Genomic DNA, 27,498 nt, shown 5'->3' on the forward strand with positions numbered 1-27,498 from the left:
CGTGTTTATTTCCCAGGAGGTGCCCTAATGATGTTCAGGCACAGTCAACTGGGAGGTGACATTTCTTTCACCAAAGGTTTTGCCACCTGCCCTGCCTGGAGAGACAGGACAAGGGGCAGTGGCTGCACACTGACAAAGGACACAGTTACATTGATTATTAGGAAGAAATCCTCCCCTGGGAGGGTGGGCAGGGCCTGGAACAGGTACCCAGAGCAGCTGTGGCTGTCCCTGGATCCCTGGAAGTGCCCAAGGCCAGGCTGGACAGGGCTTGGAGCACCCTGGGGTAGAGGAAAGTGTCCCTGGTCGTGGCAGGGGTGGAATGGGATGGGCTTTAAGGTCCCCTCCAACCCAAACCAGTCTGGGATTCTGTAATAATGATAAAAACCAAGCCAAGCTGGACCCCATCAGCTCTGCCAGCCTGGCCAAGGTGGGCTCTGGGCAGAGGGACAGCTCCTGCTGGGGGAACTGTGGATCCCCCGGGTCCAGCCTGGGAGCAGCCTGAGGAGGAGGGCAGGAGGCTCCTTGGATCTGGAGGGCAGGTTTGGGGGCCAACCCCTAATTAAAACCTTTTGTATGAAGTTCCAAACCCTCCATTCCGTGCCTGGTTAATATTTAACAGCTGGGGCCGGAGATGGGAACACAACTTCGGCCGGGCTTTGGGGCTGCTGTGCCAGTTCTAGTGCAATCAGGGATTGTTTGATTAGCCTGCAGAGCGAAAACAGGCCCTCGGATCATATACATCCATATATATATATATATATGTATATAAAATAATACTAATATGTGGACCCGCCCCATCCCCCCCCCCCCCCGAAAACTTTTAGCAAAGTTTTTAATGCCGGGGAGCATCTCCCGGCCCGCAGCGCTGCGGGGGGCTGGGGGAGGGCGCGGGGGATGCGCGGGCGCTGCGCGGGGCGGCGCAGGAAAAGGGGCGCCTGCGCCTTTAAGGCGGCGGAGCGGCGGCTGCGATCGCTTCCCTTTGATAAGGTCCTGGCAACTCTGTAGCTGCCGCGGGATGCCGCGGGAAGGGCGCAAAAAATAAATCCTGCCCCTTCCTAAAAAATATAATAATTTAATGTCCCTCCCCAGCGCTGATCCCCGCGCTCCCCGCCCGCCCCGGGGCCGCCCCCGCCCCAGCCTCGGCCCGGGGATGCCCCGGGGGTGGGAGCTCCGGGAGGGGCAGGGGGTGCTCCCCCGCCCTCTCCTTCTGTCTCTTTTTATTTTTAAAAAATTCTTTGGGGCCTGTTTTTGCCTCTTTTTAATTTTTTTTTTAATTTTTAATTTTTTTTTTAATTTAGAGCGCTACCGCCCTTTCAGGACCGCTCGGGCGGGCTGCGCTTTGATGCTGCGGGGGGAGCCCGGGGCGGGGGGCGGAGGGACGGGGGGGGCCGGGGGCGGGACCTGCGCTTTTGTATTTAAAATAAATAAAATAAATAACCAGGGGAGGGAGGGAGGAGAGGGAGGCGCGGATCGCAGTGGGCTCCTTCCCTCGCAGCCCCCCCTCGCCCCCCTCTTTCCCGATGCTCTCCGATGCGGGGAGGAGAGGAGGAGGAGGAGGAAGGCGAGGAGGAGGAGGAGGAGGAAGGCCGGGAGCGGGTGCAGCCTGCGCTGCCGGCGGCGGGAGCGGCGGGGCCGCGCAGGGAGCTCCGCTCGGGCTCCGCGGTGAGTGCCAACTTCGGGGGCGGCGGCCGCCGCTTCTTCTGCTCCACAGGCGGATTTCTCTGCTCCTTTCAGTTATTTTCTCAATTTATTTTTTTATATATATTTATTTTCCGTGCCCGCGCTGCCCGTGCCCGCCGGGCTCGGCTCTTCTCGCAGCCTCCAAGTCGCTCCGGACTTTTTTTTCCCCCCTTTCCTCCCCCTCTCCGATCTCCCTCCTCCCAGCCCGTCGCCATTTCTGGAGCAGGTTTATATTATTATTATCATTATTATTATTATTATTTATTTGCACGCCGGGCCGCCCCGGGCTGGGGGCTGCCCCCCTCGGAGCCCCTTTCCCTGCAGTGCCCCTTTCCCGAGCCGGGCTGGCTGTCCCGGGCTCCGGGGGATGGATGCGGGGGCCCGGGATGCCCCGCACTGCCCAGGTACGGCCGGCCCGCCCTATCCCACCCCGGGCCGGATTTGGGGATGGGGGCTCCCTGCTCCGCAGAGAAGCGCCCCAAAACGGGCTCAGGCGGAGCGGGGACACGGGCGGGCCGGGCAGCGCGGGGTGAGGGGCAGAGGGGAAGCAGATGGCGGGGCAGGGCCGGGCCGAGGTGCCCCAGGCTCGGGGGGGCCGCGCTGACACCCCCGGGCCGGGAGCGGAGCGGAGCGGGGCGACAGTCGCGATGGGGCTGCGATAGAGCCCCGCTCCTCTGCCCTGCCTCCTCCCTCCCTCTCCCTCCCTCTCTCCTTTTCTTTCTTCCTTTTTTTTTTTTTTTTTTTTTTTTTTTTTTTTTTTTTTTTTGACTGTGAGGAGTTGAAAAGCCTGTTTACTTTTTGCCTTTGATGTTGGGAGGATCTGGTTTTGATTAGATCAATACTCCTTTTTTCTTTCCCCCCCACCCCGCCCCCCCCTCCCCCCTTTTTTTTTTTTTTCCCTTCCCCTTTGCAGAGAGGAGGCTCCGAGGATCCCCTGCTGACTCCAGGCAGAGGCGGGCAGAGGCACAAGGCGGCTCCTGAAGGCAGCGGGAGCCCCTCTGTCCCCAGCCAGCTCCGGAGCCATGAGCAGCGCCGTGCTCCTCGCCCACCTCCCCGACCCCAGCAGCAGCTTCAGGGAAGACGCCCCCCGACCCCCCGTCCCGGGGGAAGAAGGAGAAGCACCATGCCCGCAGCTCGGCAGCTCGTTCCTCCCCAAGAGCCAAAGCCTCAGGGCCATGCCGGTGCCCCCTGCCCCGCGCAGGAACGAGAACGGGCTGGGGGAGCCCGAGGGCAGCGCGTCCCCGGACTCCCCCCTGGCCAGATGGACCAAATCCCTGCACTCCCTCCTGGGAGATCAAGATGGTGCCTATCTTTTTCGGACCTTTCTGGAAAGGGAAAAATGTGTGGATACCTTAGACTTCTGGTTTGCCTGCAATGGCTTCAGGCAGATGGACCTTAAGGATACCAAAACTTTGCGAGTAGCCAAAGCTATTTACAAAAGGTACATCGAGAACAACAGCATCGTCTCCAAGCAGCTCAAACCCGCTACCAAGACCTACATAAGGGACAGCATCAAGAAGCAGCAGATAGATTCCATCATGTTTGATCAGGCACAGACTGAGATTCAGACTGTGATGGAGGAAAATGCTTACCAGATGTTTTTAACTTCTGATATATACCTCGAATATGTGCGGAGTGGAGGAGAGAACCCCGCTTACATCAACAGCAACGGGCTGGGGAGCTTAAAAGTTGTCTGTGGCTATCTGCCCACCTTGAATGAAGAAGAGGAATGGAGCTGTGCAGACTTTAAAAACAAAATCTTGCCTTCGGTGGTTGGACTATCCAGCAAGACGTTGAGGGTTACAGCCAATGTCAGAGCCACGGAAAGCATCGAGAGCGGGTACAGGTAAGGGAGACCCCTGCAAACTGGGCTTTGTTTTAAGGACTTTTGAGAGTGTTTTTCAGAAGGCTGTTGGGGTGGGAGGCAGAGCTGAAGAGCTGGGAGCACAGCTGCTTCCCCGCACCTCCAAAGGCTGGGATTTGTGGGGTGTTGTCTGAGTGTGGGGTTTTCCCCCACTGTGCAGAGGGAAAACAAGATCCTGTGCTCTGGAGCCCCATTGGCTCTTTCAGTTCTTTTATAGATCAAAAACTTCATAGCAACTATGTCCTCCGGACATACGTTAATTATTGGTTCAACTTTCAGACCTATTAAGAGCAGTAGTGGAGTGGATCACAGAGACACCGTGAATAATGTAACCTGCCAGTTCCCCAACTCCACCATCACCCCGTGTTTAACCATGCTGGTTATGTGGGCAGCAATTGTGCGGTCGTGGAAGAGGAAATGTGTGCACTGACTGCATCAAACTCTGCAACTTGGGCAGAATCTGCTTTTATTGTGACTCTCTCTGTGTGTGTTGTGTGTGTGATGTGCAGTTTCTCCACGGCGTGGGGTGTTGTGGTGTCATGTCAGAGCCATCTAGGGTGGCTTTGAGCCAGGAGAATACCCAAAATTTGTGTGTTTAAGGTGGTAGAGGCATTCCAGGTGTGGAGTTACAGATCTTTGGTTGGTGTCTGGTGCTCTCGTGTTGGCCGTGAGCTCAGAGTGAAGCTGGTGAAGAGGTGGTTGTCTCCACAGGGATGTGGGGACACTGTGCGGTGACAGGGTGTCCTTGTGCCCCGCTCCTGGGGCTGATGTGCATTGCCAGACCTTTCTCTTTTGTTGGGAATGCTGATGGCACAGCGGTCTGTGAGGCTGAGGAAAGTGTAAGAGCCATCTCGGAGTGCAGGGTGAGGGGGGATGGGAGAGAGAGAGACTCCGATGAGCAAATGATGAGTTGTATAATCCCCTGAAAATGTATTCTTTCCTCTCCCCACCCTTGCCATAAATGTGGATTGTTGAATCAGGGCTGAGAGGAGAGGGCTCTGCTGCAGATGTGCGCTCTCCTCCGCCGGCCCGGGGCTTGCTATGGTGAGTGTTTGACATCTCGTTTACAGGAATTTGGAGAGCGTGTCTGTGATTCATGGACATCAAAGGGCATCGGGCTTCTCGCGGGGAGGCTTTGCCGGAGCTCTCCTCTCCTGCCCCCGGAGAGCTCCCAGCTGTGCCGTGGGGTGCTGGCAGGGTCCCCTGTGCCCCGGAGATGCTCCAGAGCCCCTTTGGTCTGTGTGCTGTCCCTGTGCCGGGGCGGGCTGGGGGCGCTGGGCGCGGGGACAGGAGGGATGCGCTGCTCCATCCCGGCCTGGCTCCGGACCCTCCTGCTCCTGCCGGGGCTGCGGGGGGGCAGCGCTGGCAGCTGCTCCAAGGGGGGGCTCGGCCTTTGGGATCCTCATCTCGTGCCTGAGCGTTCCTGCCTGAGCATCTGCTGCTCTCCAGAACTTGGTTTGAACTGCTGCCCTTCGCTGGCTTTCCAGGAGGGGGATGTTTGATGCTTTTATCTCTGAGCCTTTGTTGGGATTCAGAGCTGGAAGGGCTTTGGCTGTATGTTCTACCAGAGCTGCAGGCCCTGCTAAACCCACATGTGCCTTGTCCAGGAGAGCTCTTGCAGCGCTGTGGCTGCTTGCCTGATTAGTGCTGGGCGTTTTTTTTTTTTTTTTTCTTTTCTTTTTTTTCCCCCAGTCTTTTCTTTCCTTTTTTTTTGTCCAGGGATTAATGCAGCTTGCTCCTCACATGTCAGATCTACCCTCCTAGGACATTAGGTAGTGCTTTTTGCTTTGATCACCTTCTGTTGAATTTCCAGGAGCTTTTGCTCTCCACGGGGCCAAGAGATCTCAATGCAAAGAGAGGGGAGGTCAAGCTGAGATGCTGCTCAGTTCCTCCCGTTTGTTGAAGCCACTTGTGCGTGCATGTGCTCGAGGCTGATGAGCATATGGATGGGTTATCTCTCATCACTCAGCCTTTAGGATCGCGGCTAGGATTGGAGCTGAAGCTCACACAAAGTCTTTCCTGGTGAGTGGCCAAACCACACCTCCCTCATGTGTGTGTGTGTTGGAATTAAGGAATTTCTGCTCAGCGTGCTCTGGGTTTGGAGGGGCTGTGCAGGCTCCCGGTGGGTTTCGGTGTGATTATCCCAGGGGGATCCCAGCAGTGATCTCAGGCCAGCCTGGTGTGAGCAGGGGACACCACCTGGGAATCCCAGGGCACGGAGGAGTCTCAAACCCACAGCAAAGCAGAGACTGCAGGAACTGGACCAGTTGAAAGACTTTGTTTGGCCCCAGCGCCGGTGATGGACAGGAACAGGAGAAGTCAAGTGAAAACACAGAGTTTGCACCTGGCTGGGGAGCAGGCAAACTGCTGGCCGTGTGTTTGGAGCCCTAACTCAGGGAATATTTCAAAAGCAGGACCTCCCTCTTGTCCTCCCAGTCAGACTCCCCTCCCCTGAGGGCCGTGGTGTGGTTAAAACTGGCCTCCCCACGCTGCTGTGCTGGACCTGGCCCCACGCTCCAGGAATTCCAGCTATTATTTATACTTGCTTCTAAATTTATCATGCACGACTTTGTGTACACAGAGAGCTCCTCTCCCTTTGCTGTGCCGCCCAACGGGGCAGCGTGGGTTTGTGCAGCCCAAGGTGGACTCATCTGCCTCCCCTTAGGCTCCAACATCAGTGGGGTTTGCCTGGCTGGGGGAAGGCTGGGGCTTGCAGATGGCCCTCTGCCTGCTCCCAGTGCTTCCTGGCCTTTGAAAGGACCCGCTGCTGCAGTTCCTTGTGTGTGTGAAGTTATTGGAACCAAGTTTGGCTTCAATTATTGAAGTAAATGATGCCATTGTGAAGCTATGCTCCGAGCAGTGTTCTACAATTAGAGCATGGAAGCTGTGATTAACATAGTTGTGTTAAAATATACTTTTTTTGTTGTTGTTCAGGTTTGTGCATGTGTGGGGTTTTTTTGCCTTTGTGTTTTTTTAATGTTTTTAAACCCATGGTTGCCCAGTGATGTTTGTCCCAAGAAAATACTTAATAAGATTCAGTGCTGCCTCCAACTCCTTCTTGTACAGTTTTTCTCTCTCTGTATAAGTCTGTGGTTTGACCTGCCCAAGTGCTTTTATTTCTAAAAGCCATCTGACAGTAAAAAATACCACCCCCACACTCTGAAACTGCACCCTCATAACAGGGGATGTGACCAGGAGCCCCCCTGAAATTTCCATGCCATTATAATACCTCTGATATGGCCATTGCCTAACACAGCAGAGAGAAAGAGAGAGTTACATGCTGTGTGTCATTGCATCAAGATAAGAATAGGCTGAGAAACATCAGACATTCTCCTTGAAGCTCCAGAGCAACTGCTACCTGACAGCTGAAAACACTTTGCATGTTGAGTTTGGAGCTGGGCTGTGTTGGTGTGTGCAGCATCTGTGGCAGGAGACCACCACTCTCCCTGGAATTTAAAACCCTCGCAGGCAACTTGATGCATCTGGGTGCAATTACTGGAGTAAGGTGGTCAAATTAAAAAGAGGAGGGGAAAAAAAATGCAAAAACATTAAATGCAGCAAAACAGCCCCCATTGTTTTTCTGAAAGGATGGGGAGATTGCTGTGTTGGATGAGGACTCGAAAAATATGTCAGCTTCAGGGGTTATTATTTTTTTTGTCCACGAGGTGTTGGTAAGTGAATGATGCTGCAGTGCTGCTGGGAAGATGAGTTAGTTCCGGCCACTTTCTCTAATTCTATGTTTGGACACACCTCCCTCTCTCTGTGCCATGCCCACATGGAGCTGCTGCCTCCGCCCCCAGCTCAGGCTGTGCAGGAATCCTGCTGTGAGAGCAGCCTGGCAAACCCACCCCCTGCCTGTGACAGGGGTGACAGACACCTCCCAGCAAGGTGCTGCTCCTGTGCTGGGGAGCATCTGCACCCCTGAGCCTCCTGGAGCATCCTGAGCCTTGTGGTCCTCAGTGCACTCTGAGGAGCTGAGATGGTTTCAAATCAAATAGTGGGAAGAGCTGCATCTCTCACACCTTGACCCAAAAGCCCACCAGGGCCCTGGGAAGGGTCTCTGGGGCTGCACATCCCCCCTGATCCAGAGAAGACCCCATGGTTTTTAGAGGGATTTTCTTGTAGTAGTAGCAGGATAACTTTGCTTTCACCCACATGTGGAATTAATTTATCTTTGAAGATTTAACTTCTTTCCTGTGGCATTCCTTACTATCTCTTTTTTTTTCTTTCTTTTTTTTCCTTCCCTTCTTCTTCTTCCCAGATATGTATTTTTTAACATCTTGATCTCCCCATCAGAAATGCCTTGGCCTCCTTGGAAAGGAATGCAGCCCCGGCTGGGCTGAATACCTGCCTGCAGCCAGCCCCACGCTGCTCCTACCAGAGAGGCCCATCTTCCCCACCAGCCTTCCCCCTCCTTTCTTCTTTTTTTAATTTCCTTCCCCTTACTTTTTAAAAACTTAAGTCTTGCTGAGGCTCCTGCTTTTGGTGCTGGGGTGATGGGGCCACAGGGATGAGGATGGAGATTGAGAGCAGGGCAGTGGGAGGATGTTGCTGTCACCTAAGCCCAGCTGGTCCCTCCAGCCCCAGGGGGGCAGGGAGGTGGAAAACCCATTAAAAAAAAAACCTGCCGAGCCTGCTGGCACATTCCTTAGGCCCCCAAGTTCTGGGTAAGTGGCCCTAATTATTAAAATCAGCAGTCCTTATCAGATGACAAGGCCTTTTGCTTTGATATACAAAGGCAGAAGCTTAACAACCCCATCTTGCCCTGGAAGAGGAACAAAATGTGCACCTTAACATGCAGCTTCCAAACCTCCCTGCATAATCCCCTTATCACCTGCCAGGATATGTATATTGATCCTGGCTGGGAAGTTGGAGTGGTGGAGGAAGGATCCCCATCCCCAGCGGGCAGGGGGATGCTGGGGGCAGTGACCCTGCCATGGTGACCTGGCCCTGCTCCATCACAGCCCCTGTCACTGCCCATCAATTCTTCACAGAGCTGCTCCTGGGTGCTCAGCTCAAACATCCAGGCTGAGCTTTGGGTTTGCTTCTCTGGGTGAAGCCAGAGGTGTTGGGGTCAGTGCTGGCCTCTCCTCATGTCCCCCATCCGTCCTCCTCTTCCCCACCCAACTCTATGCAAAAAACCCATGAGTAGGAGGTTCTTCTAAAAGCTGGGCCTTTTTGTTGTGTGTTTTTATAGTGCCAGGAAGGTGGCATCTGTCCTTTGGAGGCCAATCCTGGGATAGATCTCAGCCCTGCCCTGTGCCTCTGACACGTGGGGATCCTGCCCCTGTAGTTCCAGGCAGTTCTCCTGGTTCAGGCAACAGAGATACCAATAACTTGTGTTTCCAAAGGGATCCTAACCCTTATCTTCAGAATAGAACTAAGCATTGTTGGCTGGTTCCTTGTGACTTTCAGTGGGACTTGAGCTGTGAACTTGGACCTTTCCCTGCTGGTGCCAACAGCAAAACTCCTGCTGACCTCAGCAGTGCAGCATCAAGCCTTAAGGACTGAGTTTTTCAGGGTATCAAAGGATGCAGAGGCGCTTCCTGGGATTTTCTAGAGCACTTCAGAAGATGCTAAAAGTCTTTTAGGTTGTGCTCTGGCTATGTTCAGAGTGTCCTGGTTTAGGCAGTGAGCTGGCTGAGGTCTGAGCATCCAATGGTTGGTTGGTTCTGACAGGGTTGAGCGCGCAGCGAGTGCAGTTCCCATAAGGATGGTGCTGCCCTAAAACCCAGGACTGTGTGATAACTGGATTCCTGTTCTGCCTGTGCCAGGTCCTTCAAGAGGAATGACCCTGTTAACCCCTACCACGTGAACTCGGGCTATGTCTTCGCGCCGGCCACCAGCGCCAACGACAGCGAGATCTCCAGTGATGCCCTGACGGATGACTCCATGTCCATGACAGACAGCAGCGTGTGAGTACCTGGGGCTGCCCACACCTTGGGGTGGGACACCTGCAAACCAGCTGTGCTGATGCTGCTGGTGTGGGGCATCACCCTGCTCGACCCAAAGAAGGTGTGTGCCCCAGCCAGGGCATGGCAGCCTCTCTTGCTCTCTCTCTCTCGCGCCGTCGCCGCAGGTATCGGATGCAGGGAAATAATGAATCCCTCTCTTGCCATTTTGCAACTGCAGCTGAGCAAACATGTTCTGCCCTGGCTCTTGGTGCTGCCTGACTAACCCAAGGAGCGAATGAATCTCCCTGAGCCTTTGTCTTAAGGCCAGGCTTCCTTAACTAGTTATCAGTCATCAAAGAGGAGATTACTTCCTGTAGGAAGTGCTTTCTGTAATTAACGTTTGTCATTAATGTCAGAATGTACATTAATAGGGGCAGTGACCTGAAGGGGCAAATAGCTGCTCATCTAGTGTGGCTGGGGCAGTCTTCAAAGAGCCATTTGGATGGAGCTACGTGGATCAGGTGTGGGTGTTTCAGGAGCACAGATAGGAGGGATGATGCAGTGGCTGAGCCCAAGAATTGCAGGATCTCTCTTCTCCTGGCTGCTGAGGAGTGTGCAGCTGGGAGCAGGGTTGGACTGTCAGTTTGCTTTCCCCAGCAGGACAGAAATGGTGCTTTTGTTTCTGTAGAGGGAACAGTGAGGCTCACTTAATACTCCTAAGGACCATTTTCTTCAGCTGAGCAGAAGGTAGATGTTGCTGTTTGTGTTTCATGATCTTCACTTAAGTGCTCTAGAAGAGCCCATCTGTAAGCAGAGTGTTGCATTTCTGGTCTTTCATCTTGCAACTTCTCCAGTGTCTGTGTCAGACATGTCCAGTGGTCCCTGTGTGCCCCTCAGAGAGATTTTCATACTGGGTTTTTGATGTCATCTTCATGTGTGAAAATGCACAACGGAAAACAGGATTTACCAAAAATCCTCGATGCATAAACAAAAAGCCCTTTTTAATTTTAATTTCTAATTTTTTTAATGCACATGTGTGTTTTAAACTGATATTACAGAAAAAATAGTTTGTTGTCCCAGCAGATTCCCTTATTGAACAATATTGGCATTAAATAAAAGAGCTGAATCATAGGGTGACTTCTTTATTTCTTCTTACTGGCTCTGGTTGTATGTGATCATGTGTCAACAGAGCATTCATTGGGTTAGTCATTTCTGGACCAGTGTAGGGTCACTTGGGATTCACAGGGCTAGGATTATACCCTCTCTTCACAGCAATGCCAATTGTAGGCCTTATACAGATGAGAGCACTGAGTGAGAAATAAAGTGCATGGTGGATGAAAGGCTTAACTGAATCGCTTTCAGCCCATTGTTAGTCCAGGGGAGCTTAGCGGGGATGAGAGGGCAGCAGCCCGCTTTGAAATTTGCTTGAACAAGTGAATAGGAGCTCCCCATAAAGCAGCGCCTGAAAGGAGCTGCCTGTTTTTTCCTGCCGTAACAATGGCCCGCGCAGGCTGTGAGAGTTTGGGGAAGCTTGGCTGATTAAACTGCCCGCAGCTCCAGGCTGGGGGGCGGCGGGGAGCCCGGGGGGTGGCAGAGAGGGACAATTCCTGCTGCCCTGGGGTGGCAGAGAGGGACAATTCCTGTTGTCCAGGGGTGGCAGAGAGAGAGACAATTCCTGCTGCCCGGGGGTGGCAGAGAGGGACAATTCCTGTGACACTGCACCCATGTTGGCTGGGGTGGCAGAGAGGGACAATTCCTGCTGCCCAGGGGTGGCAGAGAGGGACAATTCCTGTTGTCCAAGGGTGGCAGTGGGGGACAATTCCTGCTGCCCAGGGGTGGCAGAGAGGGACAAATCCTGTGACGTGGCACCCCTGCTGCCCAGAGGTGGCAGAGAAAGGAACAATTCCTGTTGTCCAGGGGTGGCAGAGAGAGGGACAATTCCTGTGGTGTTGCACCCATGTTGACTGGTGGTGGCAGAGAGGGATAATTCTGCAGCATGGCACCCCTGCTGTCCAGGAGTGGCAGAGAGGGAGAATTCCTGCTGCTTGGCACCCCTGCTGCCCCCTGTGCCATGCTCCAGCCATAGGGCTGGTGTGCCAGGCATTTTTGGAACTGCGAGAGGTAATCTTCCACTTCTGGAGGCTGGGCTTAAAGTTAAGGCTGATGTAAAACTTCCTTTGCAGAGGAGAAGGGGCTGCTGGCAGCATCTTTTGTGGAGCAGTTGGGATTTGTGGTGCTCCTGGCACTGGCTCTGCTGGAAGCTGGAGGTGCTGGGGTGTGCTGGGGGCACAGACCCACCCTGACTGAGCACAGGTGCTCACTCAGCCTGTCAGGTTTTATCCCCCTGGAACAGGGGGCCTTGTTCTGTTCCAGCAGCACAAATGCAAATTAGTTCTCTTGGCTCGTGTTGGTATCAACTGAAGAGGAAAAACTTGTTCTGGAAAAGTCTGTCAGACATAGCAGTAAAGTGAGTTTGGAGCTTTTACTTTTCTTTTTTTTTTTTTTTTTTTTTTTTTTTAATAAATCTGAGTCTGAACTGTACTGGGATTAGGAGAAATCTCCAAATAATGCATAATCTGCCTTTTTTTATTTTATTCCAGAAGCCAGGGATCAGTCTGTCCCTATATATTTTGCAATAGCCACAAAGCATCATGCAAATTCCTATTTCCATTTCTTGATTGGGGAGGGGGAGGAAAGGGGATTTTTTATTTTTTTTTATTTGCTTATATCTTATTTATGGATTTACTTTGGACACAGGGGAATGCTGCTGAGCAAACTTCAAATATTACCTTATCTTACAAACCAGGCTTTTGATGTTGGCAAGATCAGAGGCTTGTTTCAGAGCCGTTGCCAAATGAAGATGGGAGTGAATGCATATGCGCATGAGTCTGATATTTCAAAGCAGCAGTAAAACTACATTCAGGTTAGGTCAGGCACATCTGAGTCAAAAGGCTAAGATAATTGGCTCAGCTTAAATGGCAGCTGACTGGGTAGAAGACTTCAAACTAGTGTTTCCCCCCCAGAAACAGATTGGCTTAGCCCCAGCCTGGTTAGCTGAAATGTTTATAATTAAACTCTACTATTTAGTGCCTGGACTCTGTAGCTCTTCAGCCCGCAGCTTTTAGTAGCCAAGAAAGTGAGTGCAAGTGTTGGCTGTTGGAGCAGGGGGAGAGGTGGTGGCACCTGGAGAGCGGGGGTTGACCCTTGGCCTGCCCTGAAACCTCAGGCCAAGTTCAGCCCTTCCATTTCAAAAGTACTCTCCCCTGCCTGGGGGATCTGCTGCAGCATCAGGGTTCTCCCTGCCCCCCCCATATTTCTTGCTGGTGATTCCAGCTCCATCCATCTGTCCCTCCTGCAGTCAGAGGTCACTCGTTGGTCACCTCTTCAACCCTGGCCTTGCCCATTTTCCTCCCCTTTTCTAGGGAAGAGTGTAGACAGCACTCAGGAAAGTGCAGCTAAAGTCCCTTCCCATTCCTCAGGCTAACTTTCCCTAGCTGCTCCACAGCCTTCCCATCCTGGAGAAATACCTTTGAGGTTTTTTTATTTTTTTTTTTTTAAATTTTGCACGTTGTTACATGTTGCAGAACTCTTCTGACAAGGCAGGGCTGTGAAGCAGGAGCTGGAGGTTTGATGTGGGGCTCTCTGCTGTAACCAGAGGAATTTTAGGGGGAAGGAGCAGTTCTTGTATCAACCTGAATGAGGGCAAATCTTAAAGTGAGGATCCCACGCTGCTGGGTCAGCACTGCTTTTCCTCCTCCTTTACAATAAGTCCCTACTCCTGCTCCATCCATAGCCTGTCCCAGGACTGTCCCTTTGGAGCTGGGAACTTGAGGATCCACTACAAGGAGATGTGTGCCACAACAGAGGGGTTGGGGACAGCATTTCATGCTTGCAGGGCTGCAGGGAGGTGGGGAATGCAGAAGGGCTGCAGGGGTCCCTGGTTGTATCCTTGTGGTGGCCACACAGCCCTTCAGCTGCTTCTCTGCTTCTCCCCATCTGACCTCTTGGGCTTCATGGATAGAGGACACCTCCTTTTCCACTGAGTGTGGTAATGGGGTTCATCCCATGGGTTCATATGTTCATGCTGGCATTTTCACTTACATTTGAAATGCCTGTTTTACTGGGCATTCCCTGAAGGTCTTCCCTAAGAGAGCCTTGTCTCAGGAAGCCCCAGTTAATAAAGACAACTCTGAAGGTACAGGTGGATTTGTCTTCACCTTAGATTTGCTTTTCCCCATCCTCCCCCAAAACTAAGACATGTAGTGTGCCCAAGCCCTGTTGTCCCATGGGTGTGTGGAGCAGAAATGCTTCATGGAGCAGGAGAGGTGCTTGGTGGCCACCAGTGGCTGTGTTGGCTGTTCTGTGCTGGGCTGTTCCTCCAGAAAGATCCTGGAGCCCCGTGTTGTGCAGTGGGGACATGGGGACAATCAGCTCCTTTCACTTCCCACGTCACATGTGCTCAAAAACTGTGTCTAGAGGAGGTGCTCATCTTGTGGCATCAAGGGCCTCCCAGCATGCTTGTTTTTGTTAGAAACTTTCATATTAAATAATAATTTTTATATTAAATTTTATTATAAAGATTTTTCCAAGTTTATTAAGAGGGGATTGTTCTGATCCTTCACTCCAGGCTTTGCAGCTTAGTGTTGCTCATTAATAGCAACTGAAGGCTTTGGCCAAGATCTTCACAAAGCTCTGCCATCACCAGCTTCAAGCTTTGAGTGGTGGCACCTGATGATCCTCCTCCAGGGGAGGGCCACGGTGTCTCTGGGAAGGTGTCCTGGAGTGTGGCCACGGGAGGGGACACACAGGGACACTGTGCCACGCTGGCTCCTCTGGCAGCAGCGTGGGGCCAGCACTGTCTGCTCCTCCTTGGGCTGGAGTTATTTTCTCCTCTCAGGAGATGAGTCAGGTGTGGGGGCAGGTGGATGAAAGGGACGGCACTGGAGATCAAGGTTCTTCAGGCAGTCTGAGGGAAGTGGTGGAATTAGACATTCAGGATCTCCAGGCATGCTCTTCCAGCTGGCCCCGCTGTCTGTGCACGGCCCTTTCATCCTCACTGGGGTAATTTTTTGTGTGGATGGGTGAAGACGCCCTGTGGGGCCTGGAGTGGATGTGCAGGGGGCTGTTCCCACTGGAGAGCCTTGAGCTCCTGGCCTGGTCTCTCCTCGTGGCTTCCTGGCAGGAGCTGGGGTGGCTGTGGGCAGCAGTGTCCTGTCCAGAGGACAGGCTGTGACCATGTTCACACCTTGAGGTGACCTGTGCTGGCCAGCCTCGGGGCAGGGGAAACATCTTGGATCTGAAATGGGACTAGAGATGGGGGGAGCAGCCTTTGGATGGCCATTCATCCTCAGCCTCTTCCTTGTTTCCACTGTATCAGCAGTTCATGGGGTGTTCTGGAGATTGAGAAATGTTGTGGTCCTAGAGAGCATAACTGGATGGGGAAAAGCCTAGAATTAAAGGTCAGAAGCAGAAACTTGGTGTTGGAAAGGCCTTGAGAGTGAAGCTGATGGGATCTTTGGACGTGTGCCCATGTGGAGTTGCCTTCAGCTTTTGCTTAATTACTGCACATCCATGTGCATCCTTTGGTGACACAGGCACTTCCCACACCGCCGGATATTTGAGTCTTCGGGTGACATCCAGAGGGCTCAGCACCTCTGGGAACGAGGGCTGAGGCTGCCTGGGTGGTTCCAGAGGGGATGGAGAAGTGTCTGAGAGCATGGGGACAGTCCCAGCTGATGGTGGCCTCTCTTCCATGTGCAGAGATGGGATCCCCCCGTACAGAATTGGGAGCAAGAAGCAGCTCCAGCGGGAAATGCACCGGAGCGTCAAGGCCAACGGTCAAGTTTCTCTACCTCATTTTCCGGTGAGTCCAGGAGGAGGGAACTGCAGGGTCTGGGTGGGCTGTGGGAAATGCTGGGGCTGGGGCCAGGCACAGGTGGAGGGGAGAGAGAGCATTTCCATCCCAGGGTGATGCCAAAGGGTGTTGGGCAGGAGCCATGTGCTCTCAGCATCCTTCTTGTCCACAGTCACATTTTGGTCCTTTCTGAAACCAGCTGCTAATTAGGAGATTTCAGGTGCACTGAATTTGTCCTGTTGGCTAAACCCCAAGTGGAGATGTCTCAGCTGAGTCTTGTGGGAGCCTTGGCTCTGGCCACCACCCTGAGACTCCTGCAGTGCCGAGCAGGGCTCGACCTCATGTGCATCGCTGCAAGAGCTGGGTGTCAGTGAGCTGGGGGCCATCAGGAGCTCCCAAAAGAGAGAATTGACAGCAGATCTCTGCCTGGCTTTGAGGGGATCTGATGCACGATGCTGCCCTGCTCTTCAAAATTAACTCGCTGACTTGCTAATTCAGTTGACTTGCAGCCTCTCGATTCCTGCAGTGAATAAACTGTTTACACAGACAAGTATAAACTTATCTTGTCTTGAGATTAATATGCTAAAATTCCTCTTTCTGCTGTCTTAAGCAGCAAGAAGTCATAGATGATATTTCTGGTGGAAGGTGGGGGGGTGGTTTATGTGGTTTTTCTTTTTGGTGGTGTTTTTTTTTTTTTTTTCCTTCCTTCCTAAAGAAAGTTCTATAGCCTGAGCTTGTAAATTAGATTATTTTGTCCCAGGGCGTGCAAATCGACTTTCTCTGTAAGGCAGTGCTTTGATCAGGGACTGAATAGAGCCAGCTTGTGTAAGAGTGACAATTTCCAGCAGAGTGGCCTTTTTCTACCCTCACATCATTTCTGGAGCTAAGTGGTTGCCGGAGAGAGGCCCCACCTCATCTGGTGGGTAGTATGTGAAAGAGTTGGCAGTTCAGCTTTCTGCTTTCGGGGGGGGAAAAAGAGGCAGAGTGGGGGCAAGGAGTGGGGTGTGTGGGAATGGCAGGAAGGAGGGCAGAGTCAAGTGGGTGGTTTCTTTTTCCTCCTTTTTTTTTTTTTTTTTCCCTTTCCTCCCCTTTTCCTGCCATGTTTGCTTCTTTTGGCAGAAATTTGCGTTTTGCCTTTTTATATTCTGCACTTGATTTGGAGATGTTCCCTTTTTCCCTTGATAGATCTGCTTGAGGCAGCCAAGCTCAGCAGTGTAGCACCGCTAGCCTGCAGCAGCTTTCTTCATTTTCTGTACAAAGAGATGGAGGGGGGGGGAAGAGATCTAGGACACTGTTGAGACAACACTACCTCAAAGGTGCCCAGTGTGTAGCCAGGAAATAAATTACCAGCACTTCTCTGATCTGCAACCGTTTGACTTCTTTTTTTTTTTTTTTTTCCTCCTTTCCCTTTTTCTCCCCCATCTTATTTTTTTTTTTTTAATTTCCAACTCCTTTCTGTTTATACTCACTTTATTCCTTTAGTTAAAGTCTCTCTCCCTCCCACCTCAGAGGTTTTTTTTTTTTTTTCTTCTTTTTTTTTTTTTTTTTTTTTTTTTGGCTTTTTTTTTGATGTTTGACAACAGTCTTTGAAGATTTTCTACTTCAGAGTAGCTACTGATGGGCTGGTTGTACTACAGAGAGAACAAGCGGGGTTCCTCAGAGTGCGACCAACTGCTCCTGCCGAAGGCAAACGCTGGTGGGGAGGATGTCACTCCATGAGGCCACAGCACTAGCTCATAAAAATCCAGAGCAGACCATGCCTAGTTGCGGTCGTCTTTTCATCCAAACATGGAGACACAACAAGCGTAGCGGGGCCGGCGATGCCGCAGCGGCCGAGCGCCCGCGCCCCGCTAAACCTTGCCTTGTGCCTTCTGTCCCCCCTGCTCCTTGTAGAGGACCCACCGCCTGCCCAAGGAGATGACCCCGGTGGAGCCAGCTGCCTTCGCTGCCGAGCTCATTTCCCGCCTGGAGAAGCTGAAGCAGGAGCAGGAAACCATGGACTGTCTGGAGGAGAGGCTGCAGCAGATCAAGGAGGTAGGATTAGCCGTTTTCCCCCAGAGCTCCGCATGCCCAGCCGGCCGGGCTGGTGGGAGGGGGCCGTGCCCTGTCCCTGGGGTGTTGGAGGGGGGGGACATCCCTGCGTGTGCCTCGCCAGCTCCCAGCCCCTTCCATTCATTCCCTGCCATCCCTTGTCTGGCAGGACGAGGAGAAGGAGGGCGCCGAGCTCCCTGCCAGCCTGCAGAGCTGCCGGGACGTGGCCAACCCCCAGCACCCACTGTCTCTCCTGCCCTCGGGCAGCTACGAGGAGGACCCCCAGGCCATCCTGGACGAGCACCTCTCCCGCGTGCTGAAGACCCCCGGCTGCCAATCTCCGGGCGTGGGCCGGCACAGCCCCCGTGCCCGCTCTCCTGACCGCCTGCCCACGGGCAAGCTGCCCCCCGGCACGGCCTCGCTGGCCGCCTGCGCCCTGCTGGGCAAGGGCTTCGTCACCAAGCAGACCACCAAGCACGTCCACCACCATTACATCCACCACCACACCGTGCCCAAGAGCAAGGAGCAGATCGAGGCCGAGGCGGCGCAGCGGGTGCAGTGCTGCTGCCCGGCGGGCGGCGACTACTACTGCTACCCCAAGTGCAAGGGCCACCCCAAAAACACTGACCCCCCTCTCTCTCCGCTGGAGCCCTTCGGGTAAGTCACCAGCATCTCTGTTACACCCGCCCCAAATTGTTGATCCTGCTGTGGTGGGAACGGGGGCTGACCCCATGTGGCTCATGTCTCTTTTTGTCACCAGCAGGACGGGGACGCTGCTGAAGAGGCCGGGCCGAGGAGTGGACAGTGTGGCCCTGGCGGCTGGGGACGGGGGGCTGCCCGGCCCTGGTGGGGTGCAGCTCCCAGGGGGAGAAGCAGATCGGGCACAGAACGTCTGGCAGTGGATGCTGGAGAGCGAGAGACAAAATAAGCACAAGACCCATAGGTAAATACGCAGCTGTCTGCAGCAATATCGCTCCCGGTAAATATTTATATATTACATGGGCTGTCTATTTTTACAATCGCTAAAAACAAATGAGACTCTTTGCTCCTCCGGTTTAATATAAAAGCTGTTCCGCAGAACCAGAAAAACCACAAAAATGTCATGTTTTTTGGCAATAAACCTCCTTTCATGTTATGACAGACTTTTGAGAGGGAGCGAGCAGAATAGGAGCTGCTATTAAAGTCATATTTTCCAGCTTTTCTAACCCGACTTCTTCCCTTTTCCCCAAAGCACACAAAGCACAAAGAAGGCCTACAGCTCCGACTGTGCCAAGGGGGCCCCTGGCCGCCACCACCCCTGGGGGACAGGCGGCCACCCCCGCGGGGCACAGCCCGCCCACCCCTTCGTGCAGGACCCCGCCATGCCCCCACTGACACCCCCCAACACCCTGGCCCAGCTGGAGGAAGCGTGTCGCCGCCTGGCCGAGGTCTCCAAGCCGCAGAAACCACGGTAACGGCCATGGCAGGGATGGTCCTTGTCCTACCCTGGGGACAAATGGGGCTGGGGGAGGTTTGCTGAGGGTGGGTGTGGATGTGTCCTGCCTGTCCAGCCATGGGGACGTGTGACAGAGGTCTGCAGTGGGTGGGTGTGGATATGTCCTGCCTGTCCAGCCATGGGGACGTGTGACAGAGGTCTGCAGTGGGTGGATGTGGATGTGTCCTGCCTGTCCAGCCATGGGGATGTGTGACAGAGGTCTGCAGTGGGTGGATGTGGATGTGTCCTGCCTGCCCAGCCATGGGGACGTGTGACAGAGGTCTGCAGTGGGTGGATGTGGATGTGTCCTGCCTGCCCAGCCATGGGGACGTGTGACAGAGGTCTGCAGTGGGTGGATGTGGATGTGTCCTGCCTGTCCAGGCAGAGGGACACCATGGGGACGTGTGACAGAAGTTTGCTGTGTGTGGATGTGGATGTAGATGTGGATGTGTCCTGCCTGTCCAGGCGGAGGGACACCATGGGGATGTGTGACAGAGGTTTGCAGTGGGTGGATGTGGCTGTGTCCTGCCTGTCCAGCCATGGGGACCTGTGACAGCCTCCCTGTTCCAGCCCCGCCCTGCACCGGCACACATAGTTGGAATCCAAGGCTATTACTTCCACTCTTTTGATGGCTGTAATTTGCCCGTTTTTCCTCTGGGACAGGCTCCAGCTACATACCAAGTGGGGAATTGGACTGGTTATCGTTCATTTGGGTATGGGAGGATAAATTAGCCCACAGCATTTTTAATTCTTCCTTTGATTGTTTACAACATGTGAGGCTTGATACAAAGAGCGAACTTAACGACCCACAGGAGACTTCAATTAAGAAGATTGTATTTCAACAATTTTTTTTCCTTAAAGTTGTTTTTTCTCTTTTTTTTTTTTTCTTTTTTTCCCCCTCCTTCTTCCCCACTTGTTTTCCCCCCTCCCCACTTCAGATGTTCAACCTCAAATCAGCAGAGGGACCGAAACCACTCTGGTGCCGTTCAGGGGGGAAGTTCCCCTTTCTGCAATGCAAGTCTAACGACAGAAGAGTGAGTATTGCATGTGCAAAAAAGGATTGGGAAATAAATAAATAAATATATATATATATAGCTCATAATTATATTTTCATTAAATGGATTGCACTTTGAAAGGAGAGGAAATTCTTATATCTGAAATTTCATCTTTCAAACATTCTTCTTAAAGAACAAAACATTTTCAAATCTTGTCTCTGGCTCTTTTTAACTTGCATTCCTGTAAAGTGGACAAAGATTGGATTAGTCTAATTACAGGATGGTTCTTTTAACAAGAAATCTGCTACAGAGAGGTCTAAAATGGCCTAAATAATTAAAGTTTTCTTTCTTACCCTCTTCATCTTAAGCAATGAGTAATGTTTGAAGTCCAGACTGAGCCACCTGACTAGAGCCTTTCATTTTTAATTGGTTGACCTTAAGTCCACCAGCTGTCTTTGCTAGCAGCTTTTTTTCTGAAACCACTCTACAAAGACTTAGAACAAATTAGGAAGACTAAATTACTGCGGACTAACACTTTGTGACCTTTTGACATGCCAAGTGTACATTGCCTCAGAAGCAGTTGTAGATTTGGCTGCATGGTATTCACTAGAGTGTTGCCATTTTGCAGGGTAATATTGTTTTAATTATTCTTTAAGAAGCGTTGCTCAGGTGCAAATGGCAGAATCCAGTTAATTTTATCCTCACTGGGAAAAATAAGATTACCTGGGTGCTGGAGGTGAAGCGTCTGGCAAGGGGGGGTTTGCTTTGGGGCCTGGTGGTTGCAGGTGGGTTTGGGCATGAGGAGGAAGCTTGGGAGATGTTTTGTGTGAGGACAGATGAAAAAAGCCTTTAAAATCCTGGGGGTGCAGTCCTGGGGTTCACTGGGGAGGGTGACCCCAACTTCCATCCCCCACCTCCCCCTCTGCCATGCCATGATCCCAAGGGGAATGGCTTCAAGCTGAAGGAGGGTGGATTTAGGTTGGATATTAGGAAGGAATTGTTCCCTGTGAGGGTGAGGAGGCCTGAGGTTGCCCAAGATGCTGTGGCTGCCCCTGGATCCCTCCTGGAAGTGCCCAAGGCCAGATTGGAGCAGCCTGGGGTAGTGGAAGGTGTCACTGCCCATGGCAGGGGGGTCGAAACTGGATGACCTTTGAGGTCCCTCCCAACCCAAACCCCCTCCATGATTCCCACTATGGAAATCCAGCAAAGGGCTGTGCAAACTCATCCCAACAAATCCCCAGGCAGTGCAGGAATATCTGATTTTCAGGTCACACCCAGAGTATTTCTGACAGCTTTCACCAACTCCACTGCTGGTTGGAGTGAGGTGAGGCAGCCTGCTCTGAAATGGAAAAATAGAGGGTTTTGTGTGTGTTTTCTGTTTTGCAGTCACAAAGAGCCAAAGAAACTGCCAGTTGTTCACACCTCTCAGTCTGGTGAGCTGGTTGTCACCTATTTTTTTTGCGGAGAAGAAATTCCCTACAGGAGGATGTTAAAGGCCCAGAGCCTGACACTTGGGCACTTTAAAGAGCAGCTGAGCAAAAAGGGAAATTACAGGTAAGAATGTGTGATGTGTCTGTTCTTTAGTGTGTTACAACAAGTCAGAAGAACTGGCAGATATTTTGCAGGGTTGCTGCAGCAACACTTTGGATTTTCAGAGGCTGTGAATCTTCTTTTCTTAGTCCCTTCCCACTTAAAGCAGGAACAACGTGGAGATGGAGAGCCTTGGCTGCAGGGCCACCTCCTCCCTTCCTCCCCAGCCTTTCCCCAGTTGCATTAGGACCTGTGCTCCAGCCTTTCCCCAAAAAGCTTTAAGTCTGGGATGGCTTTGTGGCAAAGGCATGGAGCAGTGGGATTCAGATTCTGAACTGGGGTCAGAGTTCGTCTGGGTGCTGGCCTCCTGCTTTGCCTACTGTTCAATTATTTAATTGTTGATTATTTTTTTGGCCATAAATGAGGTCAGTGATGGGCTGGGATGGTGCTGCTGAGGGACATGGAGATGGAGCTCACTCCCTTTTCCCTTCATTAGAGGGGGGGTAAAAACCTCTGCCCTGCAGGGAAAACTCCACCAGCAATCCTCAGAAACACCAACAAACCCTGCTGGTCTGGTTTCTAGCTCCCATCTCCCAGTTTAACCAGTTTGCTGCTTCCTCTGCTCAGTTATGGCAAGAGCTTCACATTGGCTCTTTTTGGCTGCCCTTTCCCAGTGGATCTGGGCACTCTTGGGGTGCTCTTTTGGTCACTTCTCCTGCAGCGTGAGCAGGAGAGGGACAATCCAGATATTTTATTTATTTATTTATTTATTTTAATTTGCACTGAATTTGGTGGTGCTTCACAGAGGTGGGTGTCTTGCCCTGTTACTGGCAGCCTCTGATTTAACTTGCAAATGGTCATTTTAGTTTGGTGCGAGGAATTCCCACCTTGCTGCCCCATCACTGGCCTCTCTCTAGGTGTGGAAAATCCCCCTGTACAGGTCAGGGGTTGGTGACCCTGGGCACTCTCAGGCTGGGGGGTGCCAAACTGGGATCTCTCTCTGGCTCTTGCACAGTGAGGCTGAAATATTCCAGTTGCTCTCCAAACCATCTTTGCAGCCCACCCTGCCCAACCTGCAAGTGCACCCAACCTGAACACTCAGCAGGATAGTCCCTGGGCACCCTTGTGTCATTTTCCATCCCCTAAAGCCTGTCCCACTGTGCTCCTCCTCATTTGCAGATGAATTTCCTTGGCGTCACCACTGCTCTGCCACTGCCCAGTGGCTGTGTAATCCCATTCCCCCCAAAAAACCCAACTTCATTTAATGTTTGTTGGTTTTCTGTGACATTTTTCATGTGATGCCCAAGTGCAGGACTAGGCTCCTAAAACCTCTGTGGCCCAAAAGCCCCTCCAGGTGCAATTATTTGTGCCTTGTCCGACTGTAATTACTTTAGAAAATGTTTTTAAGTGACTGACAAGGATGAAACAACGTTTTGCTTAGATCTCACCCCTTTACACCTGGGTAAAGACAATACAGAAATTTATAAAAGGAACTTGGGTACGTGCCCAGTATTTTATCTTGCACAGACACAAGGTGAAACTAATTACACAAATGTGTGTACCTCCAGGGAATCATTTTGATCTAAGCTTTGACTTTTGGCTGGACTTTGAGTGAAACTGCGGGTGACCTTCAGGGGAGAGGTCCGCAGTGCCCGGAGTAGCGTGTGCGTTACGGGGAGGCACTAACTAGGCTGCTTTGGTCACATCTGGCATTGATTTCTTTTTAAGGCACATTTAATAAGCATGTCTTTGAAGCCCTTGCCTTTCATTTAATGCACAAAGACATGCAGAAATGCTCCACTCTCCCAAATTCTTTATTGATTGGATCAGTTTGTGAGGCGGGTACCTCGGGCTCCCGCGATGCCAGAGCCCCGCCGGGGGAAGAGCTGCCTTGGCTTTCCACCCCTCTCCCCCCACCAAAAAAAAAATTAAAAAAAAAAAGAATTAAGCAGTGATTTAATACTGATGGCGTTAACAAAAAACAAACATACACATGCACAGAGAAAAGTGGGTGGTGTCGGGTAATCTGGGGATGGCAGCGGTTCAAAACAAGAGCTGCGAGGCCGGGCCCGCGTGCCTCAATTGGTGCCAGATGTCCCAAAAAATAAAATTTAAAAAAAAAAAAAAAAAGGAGCAAAGCTTGCCACATAAAATATGTTTCAATGGAAAGCCCATTGCTGAGCAAATAAGAGCAGAGTGAGTTGTTTGAAGATGTTGTGGGGGTGGATTTTATTTTTTTTTTTTTTTCTTTCTGCTTTGCCTCCTCCTTTTCTTATTTTTCCCCCGTTTCTCTGAGAAATAAGGTTGTAATTATGTAAAAGGTCATAGCGTGTTTTCTCAAATAAAAATTTTGTAAACACAGCCAGGGCCTGGGGAGGAAGTTTTGGGAAGAGCAGCTGTTATCTGGACAAGGGAGAAGGAAGGGAAAGTTCTTTGTAATTCATTCAAACTTTCCTTGGGTGCTTTGGGTTTATTTCAAGGCTGCTGTCCTGGGGAATTGTGGCCTTGACCTGCAGCATGGAAGTTGGGAGTTGGGCCATTGACTTCCCTGTGTGCAGGCTCTGAAAGACTCAAATAATACATTTTTTTTCCTTGCTGAGCCATTAAAGATGCAACATGTGTCAGTTCTCCTTGAATGACTTCACAAAAATACATCCTGATCGTACCTGGACTAATTGGAGGTGGTTTCATCTCTTTGACTGAAAAGAGAGATCTTTTATCCCTCTACCAAAATAATCTGAATGTCTCTGAAAATAAAGAGATTTGCAGGGCGATGTGACTATTTCAAAAATGCATCATAAAACAAGTCACTAAATAAAAATGTCACATTCCAAGGCCCTGCTGTGACTCTTCCAGTTTTAGTAGTAAAAGTGAGCTTCATTTGATCTCCTTTGCAATCCTAAAGAAAATCATAATTACAAACCCCTTTCTCCCTGACAAACCATCTGCCAACCCAAGTTGTCCGGAAACTACAGGGGAGGAGTTAATTTTTATTTTTTGATATATATATATTTATATATAGATATATATCTTTTTTTTCTTTGTAATCCATCTGCTGGAATATTTTCCATCCCTGGCAATCAGATGGCAAAGGCCTTTTCCAAGGGAAAATCAGGCATCTCCAAGGAGGTGTTCGGCGGCAGACGGACAGACTCCCTAAATGCTACCCCTCTGAATGGAAGCCCTTCATTTGTGCATATGCAATTAAGCAGCCTTAGAAGGAAGAAAGCTCCAAACGGGATAAAAGGAACCTTTAATCAAGAAGCTGAACGGTCTAATTCAGGATAATAGAGGGGTCCTTAGTGTTTGACACAGGAGGGGTGGGGGTGCTTTTTGTCTCTGCGAGCCTTGGCTTCATGATCTAACGACCCGGAGCAAAAGAGCAGGAATGCAGGACACTGCTACTTGACCTCCCCGTGTCACGGCCCAGGGGCTGGACCAGGCTCTCTCAGAATGCTCCTGAGCCTCAGGAAGCACAGGCAGGAGTTTGTGTCCCTCAGCTTGGACCCAGGAATGGGGTTGTTCCAAGGCTGGGATGTTTTTTTCCAGCGGGAACACCGCAGAGTTTCAGCCCCTGCGTTGCAGGAAGCTGGGATGGTTTGCTTTTCATCCATCCTTTTAATAACAGTTGCTAATTTTAATGTTGGGCTTCAGCTTTGAAACAAGAAAACACATGAAAGAAAGAAGGTGGGGAGAGAGGGGAACCTTAAGAATGCTTGGCTTTGAAATCCTATTTATTTATTTTTAAATGAGATATTTGACCAGAAATCATCGTGCTTTCTAATTTTCTTTATGGCCGGGGATACCCACTGCCAGTGTGTGTAATCTACTCACTGGAGAAGCTGTTGTCACCCCTGAGGAGCATTCACAGCCCTGCTCCTTCCATCCCACATCATCCCTGAGGGCCTGGGGATGCTTTCAAGTCACCAGACCTGAGCCACCCCTGAGGTGTTCCTGGAGGAACATCCTTTGGGAGGGAGAAACTGGAAATGCTATGGTTGTGACTGAACCGGCAAAGCATCCTTTGCCTTTTTACCTTTTGATTTTCATATATATATATATATTTATTTACTTATTTATTTTTTAAACCTGTGTTTTAATTCTCTTTGCCACAGATACTACTTCAAGAAGGCCAGCGACGAGTTCGACTGCGGCGCGGTGTTCGAGGAGGTCTGGGAAGACGAGACTGTCCTGCCCATGTACGAAGGAAGGATCCTCGGGAAGGTGGAAAGGATTGATTGATGCCATCTCTGTTTCCCAAGAAAACCTAGGAAAAGTCTGTGGACACACACAACAGTAGTGATGACAAGGAAAAAGAGGGGAAAGAAAGAAAAAAACAAAAACGCTCTGAAGGAAAAGTTTTGAACCAATGAAGAAGAAAAAAAAAGTGAAGTCAACGAAGACTTTGCTGAATTAGCCTTAGAGGAGAAAAATGGCATTTATTATTCATGAGTTGGGTACTGAGATGATAAAAACCCTGGACTATTTATTAGAAACATGACCACTGTTGGCTATTGGAGATGCAGACCGTGTTGGAGAGACTTCCATACATAATATATGATTTCCTGGGGATCTGAAATCTATGGACTAAGAGAAACTGTGTATAGCTTACCTTAACAGTAATCCTTATTGATATTTATTGAACAGTCTGTTTTCCCTTAAGTCCAGTTTTTGGATATGCTGCTTTAACAATGGAGAAGAGAGGGGCTGGGAAGTGGGGTGAAGGGAGGAAGGATTATTTTATTTTTTTACGTTTTTCCCACTATCTAAAATTTAGGAGTTTGACGATGAGCACATTCATGGCGATTTTTTTTTTTTATTTTTTGAAGGGGAGGAGGAGGGAAGGAGTGAGGTCGTGCCCAGTATTTCTCCGAGTGAAGATAAAACTTTCCTAAAGAAATAATATTAATAATAATAGATAATAATAATAAAAGCCGAAATAAAAATCCGTTCATCTAGAGACCGGTGCATTTTAATCTATGCTGCTCTAATTTGAAATAAAGGTCTTAAGCATTAACTCTATTTAAATGCAATATAACAACAAGAAACAACAACAGGTTATTTTGTCCATGGATTTTGGCAGGGTGAGGTTTTTGCTTTGCTGCTCTCAGTGGTGTCCAAGGTAGAGCAAAACCCCGAGCCTGGGGGAGCTGTAGAAGGAGCCATCCCATTCCCATGTCCATATTTAGCACACCACGAGGTTAAAAAAGCCCGTGTGGGTTCCACAGAGCTAAAAGGTTTTTTAGCTGTTCAATGTTAGCACTACTTTGTGTTTCGAGGCCGTGTAACTGCGACGGGGCGTGTTCAGCTCGGTGTGGAGCGTGTGAGTCCTTGTGTGGTGGGGGTTTGGTTGGGGTTTTTTTTTTGGATGGGGTTTTTCTCTGCCTCACCCTGAACACCCACAGCCGTGGGAGATGTGGGTGAAGGCTCTGGAGCTCTGTGGGGTGGGATTTTTTGGGGCAGAGCAACCCTTTCCCGAGAAAGACCTTGCATTTCAACAGTTGGGTTTTGTGTTGATTAAGTTAATCTGTGCATTTCTGTTTGCCATTGCTACTTTGTGTAAGTCTGTATATATTGTAGAAAATGTATGGTGGAAATATTAATACACTATCTCTAGTGTTTTTAAATTTAATCAGTACAGTACCTGTGCCTGCATGGTGTTACAGACCATGCTTCGCCCTATATTCAGGGTTCAAGCTTTCCCTTGCTTGTTTAAGGGGTTTATGTATAAATATATTTTATGCCTTTTATTACAAGTCCTGTACTCATGACTTTTGCCATGGCATTTTGTTCTACTTATACTGTAAATTATGCATTATAAAGAGTTTCATTTAAAAAAAAAAAATACTTGGTACAATAATTATTGTAATTAAGAGATGTAGCCTTTATTAAAATTTTATATTTTTCAAATTAATATTGTCTTGACTTTTTTTTTCACCCTTAATGCCTTAAAAAGGGGGGTTTTCTTCTCATCTGTGGTGGTAACTGGAAAGAGGTGGTGAGGGGCTGTTCCTGCTGGGAAGGGGGCCAGGCAAAGGCTGGAGCTGCTCTTCAGTGTGAGGCTTAAATAATTTACAGCTCCTTCAGGTAACTCACCTGCAAATTTAACCTGGTCTTGCTTCCAGACTGCAGTGCTGAGCTCACCTGATGGAGCCAGGCTGATGGAACCATCCACA

At 50.5% G+C, this 27,498-nt stretch overlaps 1 protein-coding gene across 2 annotated transcripts; it reads left to right on the forward strand.

The window, feature by feature from the left end:
- Positions 1-948: 948 nt before the first annotated feature.
- On the forward strand, positions 949-27,199 carry AXIN2 (axin 2). 2 transcript variants are annotated; one of them, XM_083874499.1, is made up of 11 exons: positions 949-1,662; positions 2,594-3,526; positions 9,319-9,459; positions 15,199-15,301; positions 17,186-17,326; positions 17,493-17,980; positions 18,084-18,266; positions 18,555-18,773; positions 19,736-19,831; positions 21,179-21,346; positions 25,438-27,199. In XM_083874499.1, exons 2-11 carry the CDS (start codon positions 2,703-2,705, stop codon positions 25,562-25,564), a joined length of 2,490 nt encoding a protein of 829 aa, XP_083730625.1. In that variant the 5' UTR covers positions 949-1,662; positions 2,594-2,702; the 3' UTR covers positions 25,565-27,199. The 2 variants fall into 2 exon arrangements, with proteins under 2 accessions (XP_083730625.1, XP_083730626.1); XM_083874500.1 differs by having other exon boundaries at positions 949-3,526; positions 18,087-18,266.
- The last annotated feature ends 299 nt before the right edge of the window (positions 27,200-27,498 follow it).

The sequence above is a fragment of the Zosterops lateralis genome, assembly GCF_965231275.1.
Source record: "Zosterops lateralis genome assembly, chromosome: 18".
NCBI lineage: Eukaryota > Metazoa > Chordata > Aves > Passeriformes > Zosteropidae > Zosterops > Zosterops lateralis.